This window comes from Passer domesticus, chromosome 3 (genome assembly GCF_036417665.1).
Source record: "Passer domesticus isolate bPasDom1 chromosome 3, bPasDom1.hap1, whole genome shotgun sequence".
Taxonomy (NCBI): domain Eukaryota; kingdom Metazoa; phylum Chordata; class Aves; order Passeriformes; family Passeridae; genus Passer; species Passer domesticus.
The window spans coordinates 110535085-110556876 of record NC_087476.1 but is presented as its reverse complement, the minus strand read 5'-3'; the positions used below and the strand labels follow the sequence as shown (position 1 = coordinate 110556876).

General features: G+C 49.9%; 1 protein-coding gene across 2 annotated transcripts; it reads left to right on the top strand.

Annotated features, from left to right (window-relative positions):
* Window positions 1-6986: 6986 nt before the first annotated feature.
* LBH (LBH regulator of WNT signaling pathway) lies at window positions 6987-18959 on the top strand. 2 transcript variants are annotated; one of them, XM_064415111.1, is made up of 3 exons: window positions 6987-7146; window positions 8041-8143; window positions 16480-18959. In XM_064415111.1, exons 1-3 carry the CDS (start codon window positions 7121-7123, stop codon window positions 16678-16680), a joined length of 330 nt encoding a protein of 109 aa, XP_064271181.1. In that variant the 5' UTR covers window positions 6987-7120; the 3' UTR covers window positions 16681-18959. The 2 variants fall into 2 exon arrangements, with proteins under 2 accessions (XP_064271181.1, XP_064271182.1); XM_064415112.1 differs by lacking the exon at window positions 6987-7146 and adding an exon at window positions 7372-7447.
* The last annotated feature ends 2833 nt before the right edge of the window (window positions 18960-21792 follow it).

The following is a 21792-nucleotide window of genomic DNA, read 5'->3' as shown; positions in this document are numbered from 1 at the left end:
TTGGAGCAGAAGGCAAAAGGCTAACTAGCCTCCACTCTTAAGTAGGAAGCTGAGGATTTTATAGGATTACTTCTTGCTCCTTGACAGATGTAGGCCCTCTTAGGTCAGAGTTGAGGTCAGTGCTGAGCATCATGGCTTGATTCAATAGGCAACAGTAAGAAACTTTCATCAGGACAGGGATGGGACAGGCCGATGACCACAAGGGACCGTGCTGGCTCTTGCACCCCTGTGCACATGCAGGACAGGGTGTGGAGAGGAGCATTGCTGAGACCCATGTGGTCAGAGTCCCTCTCTCCCAAGTGCCTGGATTTGCTCCCCAAGCCTGGACCTACCACAAACCCAGAGGAGCTGGGTGCCTGCCAGGAGCCAGGCCACATCCTGGTGCAGCTGTTCCATGCTCCTCATCTGCAGTGTGGCCATAGCTCTTCCTAAGTCTGCCTTTCATCCAACAAGTAGAAGAGCTTGGGGCTCTGCTGATTGAGTAGCTATTCCCCTAAATCAATACTAGATTTTCATCACTGATTTTCTGCCCCAGCTTCTTTCTACTCTTTTTAACAAAACTGACTCTGCTGGGGAAACTCCAGGGGCTGCTGTATCCCTGCTTATCCTCTCCCATGCTTTGTGGTGGGGACACAATGGTTTACCTGCTCTCACAGCAGCCAGAGCTAGAGCACTGGCTCATTTCTATTGAGACAGATGTGCCTGACATCGAGAATGTTAGTCCTCCTTTGGTGCAAAAATGGTATTACTGGTGTAAAAGTTGTCCTGTGCTGTGATAGCAGTGGTCACAGCTTTAATTACAGCATAGATGAGATACTACAGAAGCAATGAATTCCCCCAGTTAGCTCCTGTGTTTTGGTGCCTTCTTGATGCTTGGATTTCCATGTTGCTTCTCTCCCTCTTAGGCAGGGGACTTATCTTTTTGTTTCTCATGCTCCCACTGCCTCCCTGATGCTTGCAAGTGACCTGCCAGAAACCGGGAAGGGGAAATGTTGCCTCTAGGGTCAACTTATCTCAGGGCACTGCTCATCTGACCAACAGATTAAAAAAAATGGAAATAAATACCAGTGTTTAAAAAAATAAACTCTGTTTAAAAAAAAAAACCCCAAAAACGATGCTGTTAAAAAACATACCCTGCTAAAAAAAAATCAATCCATCAATAAATAAAACTCTAGGATGATGAAAAGTGGAAATGCAGTGATTGAGTAAAGGATTCAGTTTTTTAAATGAGAGATCTTCCAATTCCAGCCAAAAGGCATTTCTATTCCCTTGACAGAATATAAATATTAATCCAGACACTCTTTGTTCTCAATGTGTCCTTTTGTATTGGCATGATCTGGAGCCACATTGAGAGCTCACATCTTCTGCTGGCTTCCTTGAGGGAGCAGGGTGCTTGCTACAACTCCAGAGAGTCCAGCAAGGACACGTTCTCCTGCCCTGAACGTGGGGCTCTGCTGCTCATCCATGCTTTATCCAACTGCATCTCCTGCAGGAACCATCAGAAGGATGGAGAAGACACCTCCTTTTGCAGGAACCTGGAGGGAATGCTGGTGAGACACCTACACCATGTGAGGTCCACATCAACCCCCCTTCTCTGGGCTTTTGAGCCCAATTCTCTCCTGCTTTGTAGAATTTTACCTTATTGCAAAATGGCTCTGAAATTCTGCCCCTCTTGTGAGAGCAGTGGGCAACAGAGAGGGCCAGGGAAGAGCCACGGAGACCAGCCACGTGCCCAGGAAACTGCAGGCTGTGTGGGGACATGTCCCAGGCAGGGCTGGGTGAAACAAGGACCAGGCATTGGGTGTAACTCTGGACATGGGGCTAACAAGCTGTGCCACCTAGCAATGGAGAGGAAAAGAGAAGAAACCATGAAGAAACCAAGGCCTTCATATTTTCAGTTTCTTGGGACAGAGAAGCCATGTCCTTTATCCTTTCCTCCTGTTGCTGGCCCTTCCACTCTCCTCATGGTTATCTACAGGAGCTGTCACCATCCAAGGAAAGGCCCCAGCTCAGAAAAGTCCTTAAGCATAAACCGAATTATCAGGACAAGATTAAAGTTTTCACTGAATCAGGCCTGCAGAGCTGGATGGGAACCAGCTGAGCCACCCCGAGCCAGCCTCACCAGAGGCTCCAGACTCAGCTCCAGCACGGCCCCTTCCTTCCCAGGGGGTCAGTGTAAAATAAAACCAGAGGCAACCTTGCAAAAGCAGATCCAATTCCCAGGCCCTTAGCAGCCCATCTGGGTCTATAAGATCAAACCTCTCTACTATGCCAGCTGTATCCATCCTTTTTGCTTTTCAACACAGAGTATGAACCCCATTTTTCCTTTCTGCTCTCCAGCCCGCTTCAACAGGAGGCACACAGAGCAGGACAGCCAAACGTTGAGTGGCCTTTTCTTCTCAATCACTCTCTGAAAGTCACTGTGAAATGCGATGCTATGTGGAAAGTGGCTGGAAAGAATGACACTGACAGAGCCTATTTTTTTCCAAGGAAATAAATAGATTGTGTGCCACAAGCACGGAGAGGAGAGGGTTTGTGCCAGGTCATGCACAGGTAGGGCCATGCAGGGACAGCCTGGAGTTTGTCTGAGCTGCAGTCACCACCTCTTAGGAAGATTTTGCTGGTCAGAGGCACATGGGACAGTCGCTGGCAGTGCCACCAAGGTGGCAGCCTGCAGGTGGCAGCTGTTTCAGCTTGTCTGCAGCATCCCTGGGCATGCAAACTATTTGCAAGGGGGGTCATGAAACTTGGTGAAGCAAAACAAGCTACTGCACACTGTGTGTGCAGGAACCCAGAACCGGGGGGAGCCTGACCACCTCTCAGCTGAGGAGGGGAGACTTAAATGCCCAAGGTGCTGGTGGGATGTCAGGCAAGCCAGAGCTCGAGGCCTGGCTCCAGCATGGTTGTGGTGATGGCTTGGATTCAACTATTTCAAAGGGCACCGGACGGTCAAATCAAGCCCCAAATTTAAATTTGTTAAAATAACTTTTTGCAAAACATTAGGACGGAGAGAAATGTTTCCATGGTTTTGTTTTTAAATTCCAAGTGGGAAGAGTTTATTTTTTCACTAGGAAACTTTCCCCGTAGGATTCACAACGCTGGCCGCGAGACAAGAACCGGCGAGCTCCGCTCCCAAATGGAGGTGACCCTAAGGGTGACCCTGCGCTGGTCACGTCGCCTCGTGCAGCCTCAGTTGCCCCTTGGAAAAGGGAGGTGGCCACGTGCATGGCTGCAGAGGGGCTGGGATGCCAGCGGGGCCGGCTGTCGTGCGGTCAGCCCGTGCCGAGTGGGATCTAAATCCAGACACGCCGCGTCTTGTGTTTGCTTGGAGGCACATGCAAGGAAAACTCTTACATTCCAAGCAGGTTAGGGGAAAATATGGGGAAATGAGCAATCTCCTTGGCTCTGCTGATGCACAAGTGTCTTCCAGGAGGACAGCAATGCTCTGTCATCACTGCTCCTGCTGGACTGCTGCTGATCCAGAACGTATGAGCTACCATTTATTTATTGGCTTATGCTGTCCTGAAAAGCAAAATATTACAGAGGTTTATAAAATTAACTGAAGGCAATAAAAAAGCCACAGGGGCTCATCTGGTTCCCCTCAGCTCAACGCCCTGGAAAGCCCTTTATCCCAGCTGAGAGCCCAAGTGCTGCCATTCCTGCCTGCAGGTGACTGGGGAGTCCACAGTGTTTAGTGTGAAAATACACAGCAATGAAACAGGGACTTGGTGAGCATTGAGATGAGGGAAGAAGTGGAAATCAGAGTACATTGAGCTCTGTTTACTAGAACTGGCTGAAAAGACAAAAAAATAGCAATTTGAAATGCTTGTATCTTGCTCCTACCAAGAGAGCAGAGAATGAGCACAGGGGCTCATTCTCATTTGTGATCAAAGACTGTGAGCTAATCCCATTTTATTCTCTACTCCCATGTACTGCTCTGTGGTTGTGAGGTCAGGGACGGCAGGAAACCCCTCTTGCTTTGCTCTTTGAGATAAGTGAGGACTTGGCATTTTAGGATGTGGGATGTAATGAAAACTGATTGCATGGACATGCCATTTCCAAGGTGGCAGCTCAGCAGCTCAAGGGTTAATTGGGCTCCTTCATTTTCAGCCTAGACATTGACATAAAGGCTTATCCAAAGGGAAAAGCTTGTTCTTAGCAAGGTGGGAGCCACAGGTACAACAGCCCCTCCTGCTCACCTCTGCAGCCCCAGCTTTTCACACGTGGCTGGGGCAGGCAAAGCAGAAGGAGCTGTTTTAGGACACCCCCCTTGCATGGAGAACACCTCCCCAGGCTTATAACACAATTTCCATCCCTGGGACACCTGGATACCTTCGGCAAGACTTCCCCCAAGGGTAGGTCCAAAGGTGCAGTGTTCCTGGTACACAGCTCACCCATGGAACCTCACCCTGGTGGCCACGGGCTGTGGAGCCACCCTGAAGCAGGGAAGCAGCCAAGTGTGGCTGATGGGAATCACTGATGGGAATCACTGGAGGTGTGCCTTTGCTTTCGAAAGGGCTATTAACGCCCTTAGGGTTAATCACACAAATAAATCTCGCCATGGCTTGGAGCCAGAGCGAGCAGTAAAAGCACGGATCCCCAGGCCTCCCGATGGGAATTTGCCAGGGCCAGGGCCCATGTTCTCACCCACTTGTTGGGATGTAATCTGCATACTCAGCACAGAGACATCCAGGGATTCTGTTCTGTGTCATCCCCCTCACTCCCCCTGAAAGGCACTTATCCAGGTAGAAACTTCAATATCTTCCCATGCCAGCCAAGATGGCAAGAGAGCCCAGAGGAGATAGGCAAAGGGCTGATCTGAACTGCTTTTTCTCAGTGGTGGCTGCAGGAGCCATGGAGGCTGGATGGAGGGGAGGTTGAGCCCCAGTTCTGTCCCTTGACCTCCTTCAGGGACTTTGATGTATCAAAAATTATATACTTGAAGGAATGAGCTTCCCAAAGAGGGAAAAACCTTGAACTTCAAGCCCTGCTGAGCGTAGGAAGGCATTTAGAATGACAAATCAGTGTGCCTGGTGCAAGAGGGCCTGGGGGGCATGTGGGTTCTTCATCAGCTTTTATTTTGTACAGACACCACCAGGAAATGCATAGCAGGTGTGTTTGAGGGACACAGGCAGGGTTGTTGTGAATGAAACATCCCAGGGAATTGAGCTGTGTCCCCACCTCACGTCCCACATTTTAACTGGACATGGTGGGAGATGAAAGCACTTGGGGCAGGATGTAAAATTAATTTTAAGAGACTTGACTGAAGCAGCACCCTGCCTCTCTCCTCCCAGAGTGGTCTCCCAGCCTCTGCATGTACCACTAGGTACTGAGCTGGGCTGTTCAGCATCAAAAAAGCATTTTACAAGTCAAGTCTTTGTGTTCTCTTAGTGGAGAGATCAGCAAAGGCAGTCAATGTGAGCGTGTGTGTCCCAGGGGATGCAGCAGGGAGAGGGGGTCCAGGTGGACAGACCACCAAAACAGAGGGAAGCTGTTTCCCCAGCACTTTGGAGATTTGGTTGTCCTCTTATTCCTCTCCTTGACTCCAAACCTCATAGTCAGGAGGCTCAAGGAGGGCAAAGGGACTGTGTGCACCGAGTCCCTCTGCTGCCTCCCTGCCTTTAACCTTGTGGAAGGTGACTGGTGGCCCTTGGCAGGGAGCTCACTCGCACCCACCTGAATTTCCACATGCTTGCAGGGGCTCAATCGACTCCTTGTGATTCATTTTGATGTGGCACAAAGCAGCAGCTTGCTGCAGCCTGATGTGAAACACCCACATACGCTCACATTATATAATATCAATCTAAGAAGATTAAATTATCCGGTCTGAGGAAACACATGCACGTAGGGATGTACACACTTTTACACACAGTCTGGAGGGTAGCTGAGTGGAGCTGAGGGCAAAGCTTCCCTTCAGACCCACTGAACTTGTGCTTTTTTAGCACTTAAAAACTGGGGCAAATAGCACGTATTTGCCCGTGCATAGACATGTGTGAAGCACGGCAGCAGCTGAGTGTTCTGCGTTTGAAGGAAACACGAGAAGCGTTTGTAAGTGTGTGCTGGTTATCCACCGTGTTGGCAAAGTCTGAGCAGCAGCACGGAGCAACAGGTGGAATCCAAAGAGTCCTGGCACTGAACTTCACCTGCCAGCGTATGGCAACATCCCTGGGAAAGCAAACAGAGGGGGGAACTGTCCCCAAAAGCCCTGAGCATCTCACAGCAGCCTTGGAGAGCCCGGCCCATCCAGTGGCCATGAGCCCTGCCCTGCAGGCATGTGCCTAGGCACGAACACCAGCAGATCCACAAAATCGGGAGCCATGCTGAGTTTGGGGTGCTCAGGCCTTTCACACTTTGCCTTCCAGAAGTTTCACGTTGGGAGGGGAATGCAGGAAATGCGCTTCACCTACAGCTGCCCACGGTGCTCACCTGCCCGGGCAGCGAATGCATTTGCCTCTCTCTCTGCTCCTGTGCCTTCCAGCCATCGATTGACGTTGTTTTGCTAAATACAACTCGGCCCTTCGAAGCTGCTCGCTCAGCTTTTGCGGTGCGGGGCACGGAAGGCGCTGGCAGGAGCGGGGCTGGGCGGCCGCTGCCGCCACTCGGCATGTGCTGTCCCCGCCCGTGTCCCCGGCCACCACCGCCCCACGCAGGGGCCGGGTCGGAGATCCGCTCCGTGAGACCCCGCGCCGGGCGCGGCGATGCTCGGGCCACGGCCGGCGCGTCCCTCCGCGGCCCGCAGCGGGGCCGAAACAGCGGCCACACACCTGTGCACGCCGGGGACGCCCGGGACGGGGTGGCCGTGGCCACAGCCACCCGCTCGCGGGGGGACGGACGGACGGACGGACGGACATCTCCCCCCTCCACACCTCCCCCCGCAGGCGGCGCGCGCCGAGACCATTCATGAAAAAGTTGACGTCAGGCGGGTGGGCGGAGCTGGGGCGCGGCCACGCCCCCCGGGGCCATTTAAGGCGGCGCGGCGGCGGGCGCGGGGCTCAGAGCGGAGGCGGCGGCCGAGGCGTGAGAGAGCCCCGTCAGTCCCCGGCAGCGCCGCGCATCGTCCCGCAGCGCCTGGGTGCCCCTTCCGCCACCCCCCGCCCGGGGCAGCCTCTGCTGAGACTTCATGTCTGTACTGTGCCCCCTGCCCTGGTGAGTGGGCGCTTCCCGCGGGGGGCGGGCGGGAGCATGGCGGCTCTGCCGCCGCGGGGTGCTGCCGGGGGGACGCTTGAGCCCCTTCAGCCGGGTCGGTGTCCCGGGAGAAGGCGGGGGCCGCCGGGGAGCGGTCCCGGGACGGCGGCCGGTGGCGGCGGTTGGCCCGGCGGGCGGTGCGGGACGGGTGAGCCGCTGCGGGACGGGTGAGCCGCTGCGGGACGGGTGAGCCGCTGCGGGACGGGTGAGCCGCTGCGGGACGGGTGAGCCGCTGCGGGACGGGTGAGCCGCTGCGGGACGGGTGTGCCGCTGCGGGACGGGTGAGCCGCTGCGGGCGAGCTGCGGGGGCTCGCTGGCTTCACTTTGTGGCGCTGGAAATGCCATTAAGGCTCTGAGAGCCGGGCTGGAATTGGCGCCGCGCGCTCCGCTGGCGTGGGAGTCCCCGAGGTTGTAAAATAAGTCAGTGGGATCTAAAGCGCGCCGGCTTGAGAAATAAATTATTAAAAAGAAAAAAAAAAAAACTGAAAGAAAAACCAAAACCCCCGCGCTTGCACTTTATTCACTGCGGTTTTTGACTTCCCCCCTCGCCGCGGGGCAGAGCTGAAGGAAGCGGGGTTAAAAGCGGAGTTAAAAGCGAAGCGGTGCTGCCGGAGCGTCCCCGGGTGTGCTTGAGCTGGGCTCCTGGGGGGAGAGCCGGGGAGGTGCTCCGAGGGCATTGGATGTAGCTCCAGCTTACGAGGTACTGAGCTTTTTCCGCTGCCTTCCAAGGGGGGGCAGGAAGGAAGGGACCAGAAATAGACTGCCTACAGCCTGTGCTGCTCGCTTCGCCGCTTGAATCGTGCTCGGTCCTGCCGGAGCCCCTCAGATCACTGGAATGCTGTCTTTTGTCTCTAGCTCTGATTATCTGAGATCCGCTGAAATGACTGAAGTGATGATGAACACCCCAGCCATGGATGAGATCGGACTAAGCCCCCGCAAGGATGGGCTGTCGTATCAGGTAAGTGTTTTGCTGGCAGTTGAGGCACTAATCCCGTGTGGAATCGCCTGGGCTGGACTGTAAGCTTGGTCTAACGTACGTTTCCATAGCTTGACCTAATAGCAGGTCTTGCAGTAGTGAGAACTAGTCAACAGACTGGAATGTTTGCTTGGCAGGAGATGGTTGTCTAAAATATCACTCGCTATCAGTGCGGGTTGGCAGAGGATTTGCTTGTTTTGAAGTGACCGAGCCCCCGCTCATTCAGCATTCCCGGGGCTCAGTGGGAGATGGGCTAAGGAAGGATTCATGCCACTCACTGGGCTGAGAGGGCTCTTGAGATCTTTGTAACACAGCATTCAGCTGATCTGCTGAGGGCAGGAGGAGGCTGTTTGTATGGCATCCACATTTTTTTGATCTAATTCTTGGTCTTCCTGACAGATATGCCCATTTGAGAGGGTTAACAGTCCTCTGTAAAATACAGTGAGGCCAGACACAGCCTAAGTGAGTCATGAAATGTTACTGGAGATATCAGTACCTGGAGGCACAAGTTGCATTCATTGTGAAACTTCTGAACAATGTAGTTAGCTATTAATCTCAAGATCAATGAAGAAGTGGTCTGCAGCTAGGTTTAGTCTTAATATCCCTTTCATTTCCTAGCCTGTAGTTAATCAAAGCACAAGTTAGGCACGTTAGCTTCCCAGCTCACTTCCAGGAGGCTCGTTGATGAGATCTGACACAGATGCTGAATGCTGGCAGATGACTTGCATCTGCTCTGTGTGTCGGGTGACTCTTACCGGCACATCCAGATGCAGGCTTTGTCCTTTGCAGATGTTACACAATCTGCACCGAGGCATTTGCTCCGAGTGTGCATTCAGATGAGGTGCCGAATGTTTGCATATTTGTGTCTGAAAAGGGAACTACAAGGCAGCAGCAGCAGTGCACTGGAGCATGAAATCGACTGAACTTTGGGCTGCCACTGAGGCCTCCAGCAGAAGGCATAGCTATGCGGAGGAAAAGGGGATGCATTCCTTCTTTTAGTCAGGATTCTGGCTCTGGATAATGCAAGTTGTTTGGTTTATAGCTGTGCTTCAGTACTTGAGCTAGTGGGGAGCATACAGCCTCTCTTTCCTCTCACAGACAGAGTGCAGAGGCAATGACAGTTGTTAAATCTGCAGCAATCAAAGTAACCTGCATGGATTGTCTTTATGGGTCACCTCATGAAGAGGCTTAACCCACTCAGGTCAAATGCCTCTATTTACCCATCCAAATTCCCAGGGAGAGGCAGAATCTAGGTGCCCTGATTGTTCTAATGATTGCCTCAGTGAGGTTCTTCCCCAAGTGCTAATGACCTTGATAAAGTCTGCTTTGGCCAACTGGGGAACAGGACTGTTTGGCTTTGAGTGGATCACCTGAACATGTGAGTCATAAAGGCTGACGACTCATATCTGTGCAGGGCATCCTAGATCTATTCTCTTTAGTGGTCTAGTTGTAGATAATTTTTTTTTTTTTTCAAATGCCTGCAAGGGACTTCACCTTGGTGTGATGAAGAGAGATGGCAACAAGAGCAGAGGAGTTGAAATGGAAGCCCTTATGGCACCATTAGTATGTGGGCTGTTTATGAGGTCTACCTCTAAATCAGGTTAGTGTAAAGAGGATTGGGGAGCAGGATCCAGCCATCCTTCTCTGGCTGCTAGGCTGAGAATGTCACAGTGTAAGTCAAGGTAAGTTCAAAGCATCCTTAGAGGGTTGAAAAGTCAGATGAGACCAGCAAGGGCAAATCTGATGCAAATAGCACCATGAACTTTTTGTTCTACCTCAGACTTTGGCACTTTGTGCCTCATCTTGCTGATGGAGAGAGTTTGGTACATGGAAAATTGTATGCTTGTCTGAGAGCTGTAGTGCAATAACTTAAAACCAGACAGGGCTAATGGAGCATGACTGCTCCTACACTGAGGCTTGTTGTTCTAAGCTGCAGCATCTTCCTCCACTCATCTGCAGAGTCAGGCACTCACAGTGTAACAGCCCTTGGCTGGCTATGAGAGGCAAAAAGTAAAAAGTGGAGCCAGAATCAAGCTTTTAGCTTCAAAATTTTGTCCTGTTCCTTCAGTAGAACTTTAATTTATTTTACTACAGAAATTACCTCAAACTGGGGTTCAAAATTTCCCCCTTAAAGCTATGTAGAGCAGGGACTGCCTGGGAGTTGGTCGGTAGGATGCTGCCTGTGAGACTGAGGGCTGTTTCTGCCACCAGAGCCAGGCAGATGAAAGTCTTTTTTTTCTTTTACTTGGAAGTAAACTGAAGAAGCAAGATCATACCCTGAGTATAAACTTCAGCAATCTGATTCCTCTGTCTTGTGGAGTTCACTGAACTTCTTGGCTCCTCTCTGTCTCAGTGGTTATGAAGGGAGCTTGGGTTGTTGATTTTTTTTCTTCTGCATCTTCCACCCGCTGGGGTGTCTGTCTGTCCTAGACATCAGCTGAAGGTCTGCACTCTCCTCCCTGGTAAAGCACTGTGCCCTTTGCTGGGCTGATCGTCACTGCTCAGTAGTGTGAAAACTCAGACTGCAGAAGGAATACCAGTATTAACTGAGTTGCTTCCATAGGCTTAAGGCAAAGATGTTTTCTCATCATAGGATTGCCTTTTTTCCAGTTAATATGCAAAATGCTTGTAAGCTAGCATCCTCGTTTTAAAATCATCCTCTGTAAGACAGCTTTTATTACTGTATTTGTGACAGCAAGCTGCTTTCTGATCCCCCTGAAGATGGTTCAGCCAACAGATTCCAAGGGCCTGAGCAGAAGTGAATGGTGAATTTGGGGCATGAGTCTCAGAACAGGGCAGCATAGACAAAACAGAAGATGTGACTGAAGAGATGATGTCATGCTGGGTCTTGTGCCTGCAGTGAGAAGCTATTTCTGGATCTTTAATAGATGTCCCATAATTCCCATGGGACTTACTAAACAAAAAACTCATTGAAATGCAGCTGATGGCTCAAGTTGCCCCTGCTACAAACAGATGTGGCTGTGGAGGGCTTCATGCACTTCCTGCCTGGCCGTGTCCAGCAAGCCAGGCTGTTTCTGCTGCCAGCCAGAGCTAATGCACTGTTTGCTGTTTCCCAGCCCCAGAAATACCCGTTCTTTGAAGAGCCTCATCAGCACTCTGCCAGCTTGTCCTCTGTGCTGTCTCCCAGCAGCACGAACAATGCCGCTGAAACCGAGGCTGAATTAATCATTTCGTGGAGCTGTTGTCAAAACAGTGCCTTGACTGGAATCCTACCTTGCTTCTTGGAAGTGGAGCGGGGTCTGAGCACAACTGAAAACGCCTTAATGCCCAAAGTGTGTGTTCTGAGCAGAGGCAGTGTCCTGAGTTGAGTGTGCTGCTCTGCTGCAGGCTGGCTGGCAGGTGCCTCGCTGGTCCTTCAGGCTCCCATGTAGGAGACTGGCCTGCAGAGGCTGAGCTTGCCTCGTGCCCTCAGCTGAGGTTTGGTTGTCATGGGGAGCTTGAGCTCTTTAAGTCATGATCGCATCATGCTGGGATCTGTGTAGGTTAATCACAGCCACAGCTCGCTGGCAATCACGTCAGAGTGCCTGAATCTGGGTAAATAGGCTTAAGGCTCTATCCGGTGGCTGTGCCAAAAGCTTGAGTTGGAGAAGTCATTTCTGGTGAGTGCAACACCTCTTCACCAGCCCTGGGGAAGCACTGGCTTTCCCAGGGAGTTGAGGGGCTTGAACTGTGTCTGCTGGATCCCTCCATTTAAGCTGGACCACCAAGATGTTACTGGCCCAAGGGCTGTTGGCTCAATGGAAATTCAACTTCTTCTGTAACTGTTTTCTTGTCTGGTGCTTCATGTCTGTGCAGCTTCGATTTGTGCAGGGGAAGTCCTTCAGAGGTGCTGCTTGCTGCTGTGGAAGGTTTTGAGACCAGGCTGCGAAAAGGTGGTGATAGCAAGCATGGCTGCTAGGACAAGATTGATAGGCAGTGGGTATTCCAGGGTCTGGGACCTCAGTGAAGACAGAAGCAGGATATTGGGGTAAACAGATAAAAAAGCAATCATGTTGGCAGCTATGATGTGCACAAGTGTTCCACTGAAATCTAAAGTGAGGACAGCAGCAACACCTTGGAGCATGTTTTTTCCTCCCTACTTTGATGCTTTGTTACTCTGAGGGAAAATGGTTAGATGTAGGAAGTTTCCCTGACATCATGCCCTGAGACAGGGCAGTATTTCTGTGGCTGGGGACTTGTTGTGGCTCATCAACCTGAGTCACAGCTGCTGTGTACATACTTGGAGCTCATTCTTGAGTCATGACTGCTATGAGTAAATGTATGCATTGTGGCTGGAGAAGTCCTCCAGAGAGGACACTGGGAGATGACTGAAGCACTTCCTGACATGAGCTTGCCGTGCTTCTCAGTGGCACTAAAGTTTTGTTTTCAGAACTTCAATGCTGATTTGGGATTTGAAATATTGATATTGCTAAAGATGCACAAAATTCAGCCCTTCAGTCCAAGGAGGATGAGTGCTGTGTCCATCAGGGGTGCATCCTGTACCTGAAGTGGGATTTCTCCCAGTATGGACTTTGCAGTCTTGTAGCAGACTTTTGCAGTCTTGACCACAGTCAAGCAAAGCTTTTCCCCCAAACGAGTAACGTAATTTAGAAAGATGTCATTGCTTTAGTCTCCCTGTAATACAATTTAAATAGTTTTCAGCCCCATGGGAGGGGAGACAGGCATTTTAACTATGGGTGTTGGTATGGAGCACACATGTGGAAGTTGTTTTGAATTTACAAGTGTCACTTGGATTATGGTAGTGCTGAGCTAATCTTCTTAATTGCCTGACATCTCTCCTGCTTTTGGTGTTTCTCCATCCTTGTGAATGCTGAGAGAGGCTATGAGCCTCCCCAGGGCAATGAAAACTTTCCGTTCTTGTTGCCAAGACTTCATCTGAGGATAGTAGAGCTAGATCATCTGAAACAGAGGCAAACATGATCATCCTAAAATCATTTCAAGCTTTTGTTTCAAGTTCTGCTTTTCCCTGCCCTTTCCAGCTGCAAGGCAAGAGTTTGGTTGATTTGTGTGTGATCTGGATACGTTCATGAGGAGAGCGGTTCCCAGACGTGAATCCAGAGGGGCCTGTAAAAACCAGTCTTGCTGTTAGCTAGAAGCTGTGTTGAGCAGTGTAAGAAGCAACATCCATGTCCTCTGTGGATCTAGAGGTGTTGGATGTGTCTCTCCATGGCCAGGATTTGGGGCTCAGCTACAGGGGAGGCTGTGTGTGGAAGCAGTTGCAGACCCTTGTGCTGTATCATGCAAGGGAAGGGGTGGAAGATGCCTCTGAATTGCTGTAAGTTTGCTTTTAGGCAGCCATCACAACCACTTGCTTGTCACTTGTCCCCCATCAAGTGACCAGGTCTGCCAGGGGAAGGCGTCTGCCTCAGCTGAGTGCAAGGAGGCTCCCTGTCATGCCTGAAAGGGAGAAGCTGACCCATGGCTCTTGCCCTCTTGGTGGGGTGGGAGGTGCAGAGCCTTCCTCCCACAGCCCTGGGCAGGACAATATGAGCAGAGAAAGGCTTTGGAGGCAGGTGTTGCTGTCCTGGCTGCTGTGCCAGAGAGTGCAGAGCTCCCAGGTCAGAGCTGAGCTGCTGCAGTTCCCAGTGTGGAGCTTTGTGTAAGCCAGGGAGGTTTCTTTCTCCCTCCACTCTAAATCTGGAGTGGGACCAGATAAGGCCTATGGAACCAACAAATGTGGCATGGCCCTACTGGGGCAGGACAGAGAGAGCTGGTGCTTGCTTATCTTTTTCTATAAACAGGAGGGGGGAGACTGGTTGGGTTAACCTTCTCACCTGGCTTCCCCAGATGTACAGTTAGTCTCAACCCCTTTTTCCTTGGGCCCCTGTGCTTGGCCTGCTGTCACCCTGCCCATCACACTGGAGGAAATCTGCCTTTCTGTATTTTTTCCATTGACTGTCCACGCCCCTTCAAAGTGCAGTTGCAACATCTCCCTTCATGCTGCCTCAACGATTAAAAAGCATGACTTAGTGGAAAAAATCCTGACCTTCTTGGGTTCAGCCTGTCCTGCAGCTGTTTGAGATAAGATTGTGCTAGGTTTTTTTTTTATTATTAAAAAAGCTGCACGCCACATTTTGCAGATATTTGTTTGTAAGGAAATGACTGCTACTTAGTTTCTGGAAAAAAAATCTGGCAGGCTATTTTCAAAGAAATTGCTCCAATTTGACCTAATGTGCTTAAAATAATAGCAGCCAAAGGTTAGTTTGATTATTATACTGCTATTTTTCTTCCATAGGAGGCTATTTTCATGACATTATCAGCTTATGTAACCTCTTGAACCACACTTTTTTTTCCATTGCAACCTTCTAAACCATGTAATGTCAAGAGTATTTTTTTTCCCTATCCTGGGTTTAGATAACTTGATGCTTAAGAGCCACTGACTGTACTTTCAGTAATGCACTGTGTGCCTGAAACTGATTTTGTTTGGCCAAGCAGAAGCCACAAAGCTCCCAAGAAAACAGTTGCTGTCTCACTGGTGCTGAGAGTGACTGATTGCAAGTAGCTCACACTGCAGTGCCCAGGTTGATGTGGCTGTGTTCAAAGGACCTCAGCTGCTCTTGTGCACCTGAAAAATGTGGATGGTGGGAGCTGGAGTCTTACACCACTGTCCCCAGGACCAGATGATCACGTGCAAACAGCCCCTGATTTGTGCATTTCTTTGTTCCCTTGCCTGAATTTGTGTTAGGTAGCAGCCCAAAAGCTTTTCCAGTCTGATTGCCACAAAGCTTTGGGTGTGAAGGAAAAATGAGGCTGAACAGTAGAGGACTGAGTATTGCCAAGGAGGTGATGCTGTAGCTAATAGTGGCTAGGCTGAAGAAGGAGCTGATAGGATGTTGTTTCACTTTTTGTGGCCAGGGCTTCCCAAGGTGGTGGGTACCCACATGATTGGCACAAGGAGAATGAAGCTTCATGGTTAATGCTCAGGGCTCCTGGATGGGGAGCCTGCTTTTGTTACTGGAACCACAAAGATCAAAGCAGATGAGATCTTGCTCTCAGACTGAGGCCAAGGCTGGCAGTGCTGCTCCCTGCAAGGATGCTCTTGTATGTAACTCACTTGAATGCAGATGATTTTCAAAGAAAAGTACAGCCACATGACTTCTCACCTGGCCTACAACCTCAAGGGGAAAATGCACTTTGTCATTTTCCTCTTTGGGGTGTTTAAATGCAACTCTAATGTGAAATGGACACTGATAAAATTGTTTGAAATAGCAGGTGGTGGTTGTTTAATCTTCTGGCTACTAACCAGGAGGTCTGATGTAGCAAGTGGATTTTATCACCCAGCAGTGATAAATTTTTATCACCCATCCAGTTTCCTTCTGGATGAGCTGGGGTTTGAAGGTGTTCCCCCAGCAAGTTACCCACAAGTAACACAGTCTTTTCTGTTCATATTGCAATCTGGTCATGCAAAGCTGCTGCTAACACTCCACCAGCAGTTTTTTTTTCCCTTTACTCACACTTTGCCTGAGTTCCCAGTAGGATCAAAGTGTGCATCACTGGCACTACCAGTGAGCATGGGTCCTGGTGCTGCTGCACTGCACAAGCTTGTGCATCCATGTGGCAAGCAGTGGGTGGGAGGGAATGGGTAAAGTGCACCTTGAGTCCACTGCATGAGAAATACAGTGCATGACGGCTGGCTATGCCACAAGTACCCCTTTCCTGAAGAAATACAGTCTAGTCCCCAGCCCTTCCATAAAATGAGTGTCCTGCTGAGTTTCACTGCTGATGTGTGGTAGCTGTAGTGTGCAGAATGCTGCCAGAATTATCTCTAAAATGCAGCTGAGCTATTTCAGGCTGGCACCGTGGCCCTGGAGTGATACCAGACACAGGCCCTTGCTGCAGGGGTCTGGGCTGTGCTAGCCCTGGGTTGCCATGAGCCTCCTGCCTCCCAGCAGCAGAGCCTGGAGAACTGTTCTGGTGTGCAGCCTGACCAGCAGCAGGAAATGAGATCTCAGATTCTCTGATGGAGAGAGCTCTGTGTGCAAACTGAAGAGCATTAATGCAAAAGCAGGGGTGGGGGGTGACAAGGCATTTGGATAAATATCCAAAAGGGCAGGTACCTATTTGCTGAGCACTATCCAAGCAAGCGCGTGCTTCGGGAGCCTCTTGGGCAGTGCTCATTTCCATTTCTTGGAGACTTGAAAAGGTTATTGACAAGTTCAAGAGTATTCCCATCACTCAGTGGTTGACTCTGTGTCCAGACTAGTCTGCCCTGGAGACCTAAATGACTCGAGCTGGGTTTTTGGCTGAGAAGTGTGTGAGTGCAGCCCCTCTCACAGACTGTTGCTTGGCTCTTTCAGATCTTCCCCGACCCCTCAGACTTTGATCGTTACTGTAAGCTGAAGGACCGCCTGCCCTCCATCGTGGTGGAGCCCACGGAGGGCGACGTGGAGAGCGGGGAGCTGAGATGGCCGCCCGAAGAGTTCCTCGTGCAGGAGGAGGACGAGGAGGAGGAGGAAGAAAACTGTGAAGACGCAAAGAAGGACAACAAGGAGCAATAAATGGGCATCTGAGGAAAGGCAAGGGACTGCACCCTTCTGAAGGAAGAGCCACACTTTCTTTGAAAGTCTTTTTAATAAGACAAGTTCAATTTTGCACCTGCGAGATCTTAGTTTTTTTGTATTCTCTGTATCGAGAACTGAAGCCCTCGGTGTCACCAGACCTCCTGAGGAAGGAAGGAAGTAACGCAGAGAAATGTTTGCTGTTCTCGAGATCATTATCTGTATTTTTCCGAGGCGGAGGCAGCAGTGAAATTCCAAGCACATGGCAGAGGGTGACCACACGAGGACTGCTGGAGGGGGGAGCTCGGGAAGGGGGAGGACAGTTGGAGGTGGCAGCGTTTGGCTGGGAGCTGCCTCCGGCTAAAAGCATGACAACAGAGCCAAAATATCTCAGATTTGCCTTTCTTACAGCTTCCATTTTGTGTGTTGGGGGGTGGAAGGGTGTCCATAGCGAAGCATGGCTAAATGATCTAGTGACAAGGGGCCTGTAGCTCTCCCTGGTTCGGCACCTCCTAGGGTAAGGTGAGCGTCCATAGGAGTAGTCTGGTTTCTTGCTCTCGCTGTTGAGCCTGTTTTCCAGCCACTTTCCCCAAAGTTACTTTCTCCCCCTGTTTGCCTTTAGACTCTTCAATGCTGAGCAGCTGTATTTGCAGGATAGCATTAGGCTGCTGCTTGTCATCTCTCCTGCAACGCCCTAGCTTATCTTGCAGGCGGTGAGCATGAGGTGGTGTGTGTTGGATGTAAAAAGGTGCTTCTGTCTGCAGCAAGAGCTCATGTAGGTTTGAACACCTCAGATTTTTCTCTCCTATTTGCTGAGGATGTTGTGGGTGGTCTCATCTTGTACAGTGCCCCAAGCCTAAGGGTGGAGATTTATGCCTCCTTGCCTTGGTGTCCTTGAAGTTGTAGGGTTTTGTGTCTCTTAACTTGCTGGTCAATGGGCTTGAGAGGGGTGGGGGGGATTCTCCTCCAGCTTTGCACTGCAGGGCCTCCTCAGTGCAGGACAGGCTGGTGGGGAGCCTTGTGGGCGGGCTGCCAGACCTGGGGGTCATCCAAAGACGAAACACCAGATCTAGTGTGGATCACCAGTGGGGTTTGCAGGATGGGGTCTGCTGGGAGAGGGATTAGCGTGGGTGTCCTGAGACAAGATGCATTCCTGCTTCTTAGTGAGGGTGAAATGTTCATGGTTGTTTTAATGAAGTGCAGACTGACTTGTGAAGTCTGGGGTTTGTCCTTTCTTCACCATATTCTCAAGGAGAAGGTCAGTCTGCTGCCAGACAAGGTTACCTGCTGCTTTCCTGGAAAGGGATGGTCTTGCAGTTTTGGGGACCAGCTTGGGAGCCAGTCAGTCTTGGGATAGGATGAGAGCAGTTACCACCTAAACCAAATCTGGGGTCATGGAAGAGAAAAAGAAATGTCAAGGCCTTAACCAAACTTCCATAATAATCCCAATGCCACCCCCCTTTGCTTATAACTGGTTCCATTTTTAAAATCTATTTGGACATGTGTGTATTTGTATTTTTAATACCTCATGAGTAGTTAAACGCTGGTGGGGTTTGGGAACTGCTTTTAACGTATTGGCAGGATTGTTTTAGTCTTGTCTTGCTTGTGTTTCAACATAATGGCAATAATTTATCAGCTGTGTAACTATTTTTGGACAGATCTGCGTTTGGAGATGAGTTAGCACAAAGCAGGAGAAATTCAGTGTTCCTACACTGCAGCTGGCCTCTGGTCCAGCCCCGCAGACCCAGTCAGACACTCTCCCTGCCCACCTTGTTGGATGGTTGATCACTGAACAGCCATGATGTGGTGATACCATTTTCTCTAGTGATGGATTCAGCTGTTGTGTCTGTAACACTTGTTCTAGTCTTGCTGTCTTACTGGAGTGAGCTTGTACACCTGCATACCAGCCAGTTGTCTTATTTCTAAGTGTTACTCTCTATTGGTCTCTACCATCTGTACCACCAAGTCAAAGCTCTATATCAAAGATATTACCATGTGGGCAGCAGTGAGATGGCAATTCTTGGACTTCAGACCTGCTGTCTGCCCTAAAGACTTGCATATTTCTGTCTGCATCCTTTTTTTGGAAGTATTGTGTATATTTCTATTTGTTGTTGAACGTATCTAAAGAACAAAGCACTCCAGTAAAACTCCTGTTGTATGATATACATTCTATATTTCTGTAATTCTTTTTTGAGCCTCAGGGAGAAGCTAGCATTTTTTTCAAACTACATTTTTGTCACTGTGACAGTTGTAAATAAAGTTTGAAAATGCTTTCCAAACATACTGGCTTTGTTTTTACTGTGAAAGTGGGTTGGGATGGTCAACCTTCCAGTTCATGGCTATCAGCTGAGCCTGGAGATGCTGGTTTTGTACTGGTGGCTGGCCTCAGACCATGCCCTATGGTATTGGAAACTTAAGTCAACTTTTAGGGGCAGCAGCTTTGCCTTCCATCTTCCTGTGGTTGCTCATTGCTTTGTGAAAGGCTGCAGCAAACTGCTGCTCTGGTTTATTTATTCCTGAAAAAAAAATCTGTATTTATATCTGTCATCTACATCTACCCCCTTACCTAACCTTGCAGAACATGAAGTAATGGAGAGTGGAAACTATTCACAGCTGCTGTTAGTCATGTTCCCTGTGCATGCTCTTCCCTGCCCTGAGCAGCGCTCATGAAGACAAGCCTTGCCTTGCTGTGTGCTGCTAGGGTCTCAGCTGAGCTTCCCAGGCTTGTCTGTGTTGGCCATCTTGGGTCTGGAGGCCAGCTCTTCCTGACTGGTTGTCTTTTTCACTCACCAGTGGCCACATGCTGCTGGGGGAAATGGCATTTCTGAGTGTGAGACTGAGCTGCTCTGGTACCAAGGCACTGTTCTGGGTGTACAAGTCTGACCATGCCAGGATTTGGTAATTCAAGCTGTGTACTTAATGGGATTAAATTTTCCACTAAAACCTGGTGATAAGAAGCAAATACCCTGGAATACCCATATCTTTAAGGTACATGGATAGAAGTTCCTGTCATTTGGCAGCTAACACGCTAATCTAACCTAGGCAAACAAGCCCAGCTGAGGCTGGAGTGCTATGTTTACATGAGACTAGTTTAAATACACTAACTAATGACCTTTCCATTTAATGCTTGAACTGAGGGCATGCTCAACGTGAGCCCCACAGTTCAAAGATGAACTGTATCATGCTGAACCTTCATGGATATTTTATGCCATGGGAACAAATGCAATATTAAAGCTGACTTCTCCTTTTCTTCAGTCAGCCTCTAGCAGAGGTGCTTTGATTTCTTCCTTTCCTCAGGCACAGAGTTGCTTGCCTTAGCAGAAGTTGCTTGCCTTGTAGAAGCTGCTGCAGGATTTCCAAGACAACCAGATGTGCTGATCTGAAATCAGCAAAGATGTTTATTCTTGACCCAGAATGTTTTTGTTTAAAATACAGCACTGGTTAGGGAAACTGCAAACATATTGAACTTGTCTGCTGCTTCCATGTGCTGCACACCAACAGGTTTTTCAGGCTCACATCAGAATGAAGACTGAATCCTGATGTATCATCCTGTTTTGGGGTAAGACCAGAAGGGTTGGCCCCTGAGTGGGGCTTGCTCAGCCAAGGGGTCTGCCTCACATCTGCCTGGAGCAGTGCTGGTGGGAAGGAGGCTCTTTCCTGCTCCTTGACTCCAACAATTGTGGCCAAACTGGAACTTGGATCATCAAATGAAAATGGGCTTTGCTGCTGAATGGGGGAGCCTTAGTCATCCTCACAAAAAAGAAGGGTGGCATAAGGACCTTCCTTTGCACACAGAACAGTGTTTCTCCTGGGTCACATTTAAACCTGAGGCCTTTGTTCTCCTCAAGCTTTGCCCTGTAGTAGAAACTGATGACACAGCAAGCTGTGCTCTGCTGTAGTGCTTAGTTCAGCCTGTGTTCACTCTCCCAGATATTTCATTTGTAGTGCTCAGTGTGCACCCACTTCTGTTCGCCTTCATCAAGCCCACAGTCACTTGAGCCTCTGCACATGAACTGCTGGCATCTGACTTTGCCTGCATTTGGGTGCAGACAGGAAAAATTCTCACTCTGTGGGAGTACAAAGACAATGCACCAGCACTGCATGTGGGGAGCAGCCACTCCTAAGATGCAGGTCCCCTTGGTGCAGGCTGAAGTTGTGCTCTGGTGTAACCACACTGTATATCATTGCAAGCAACAGGAGAAGCTGAATTTTCTTTCAGGTGAGCTGTCTCCTTCCAATTTTAATCCCAGTAGGAAGTTCCCAGCCCATGAGGATGTGGAGCTTTCATCCTTGTGATGCTGATCTGCTTTAAAATGCCTTGAAGCACAATCAAAACTAAAACAAAATCCTTCAAGTCTACTCACCTGGAACAAACCAGGGAATGTGAGGAGCAACAACCTGTAATGCACGTGCTCTGAGCTCCCCAAAAGCAATCCTGAGCATCACACATCTCTTTATTAACAAGAGGAATTCCTATCCCTAAATCCTTGCTTGAGGAGAAAAGCTCTGGGTGTTTCATGGTCCAAGTGATGCCTTTCTGCTTATGTTTGGCCAGCACAAATCTGTGTCTGGAACTGAGAGGAGCACAGCAGAGTTTAGCTATGCCCTGCCTGGTGTCCCCACGGTCAGCAGTGTCTGTGTCAATGTCTCTGCAGAGGGAGGGCAGCGTGTGGGACATCCCTGGAGGCATGGTGGGCCATCCCACAGCAGTGCCAGTAGCACAGTGTCATTGGCTTTGAGCCACTTGGGTTACAAATGTGTCACTTTCTGCAGCCCCGGTGATCATCCACCTGCAGAAAGGGCTGTGCAAGCCTGGCTGGAGCAGAGCTCTGCTGAACTAAGCTCAAACCCACCCTTACACAAATGAAGATTTATGACTGCTGGTTTTAGGAGTGGGAGGGAGGAGGGTTCATGCCCATCACCTAGGGAGGAACTGAGTGCAGAGAAACCTGCTTCACCCAGGAAATGCCTGGGACTGGTGGGAGCATTGTGTGTGTTTATGTGATGGAGAGAAGAGGAGCTGCTGCAAAGCAAGGGAGGGCACTGTGGGTGGGGTTGTTAGGTGTGACAGTGGAGAGCTGCTCTGCCAAAGCTCCTTGTGGCTCCATGGTT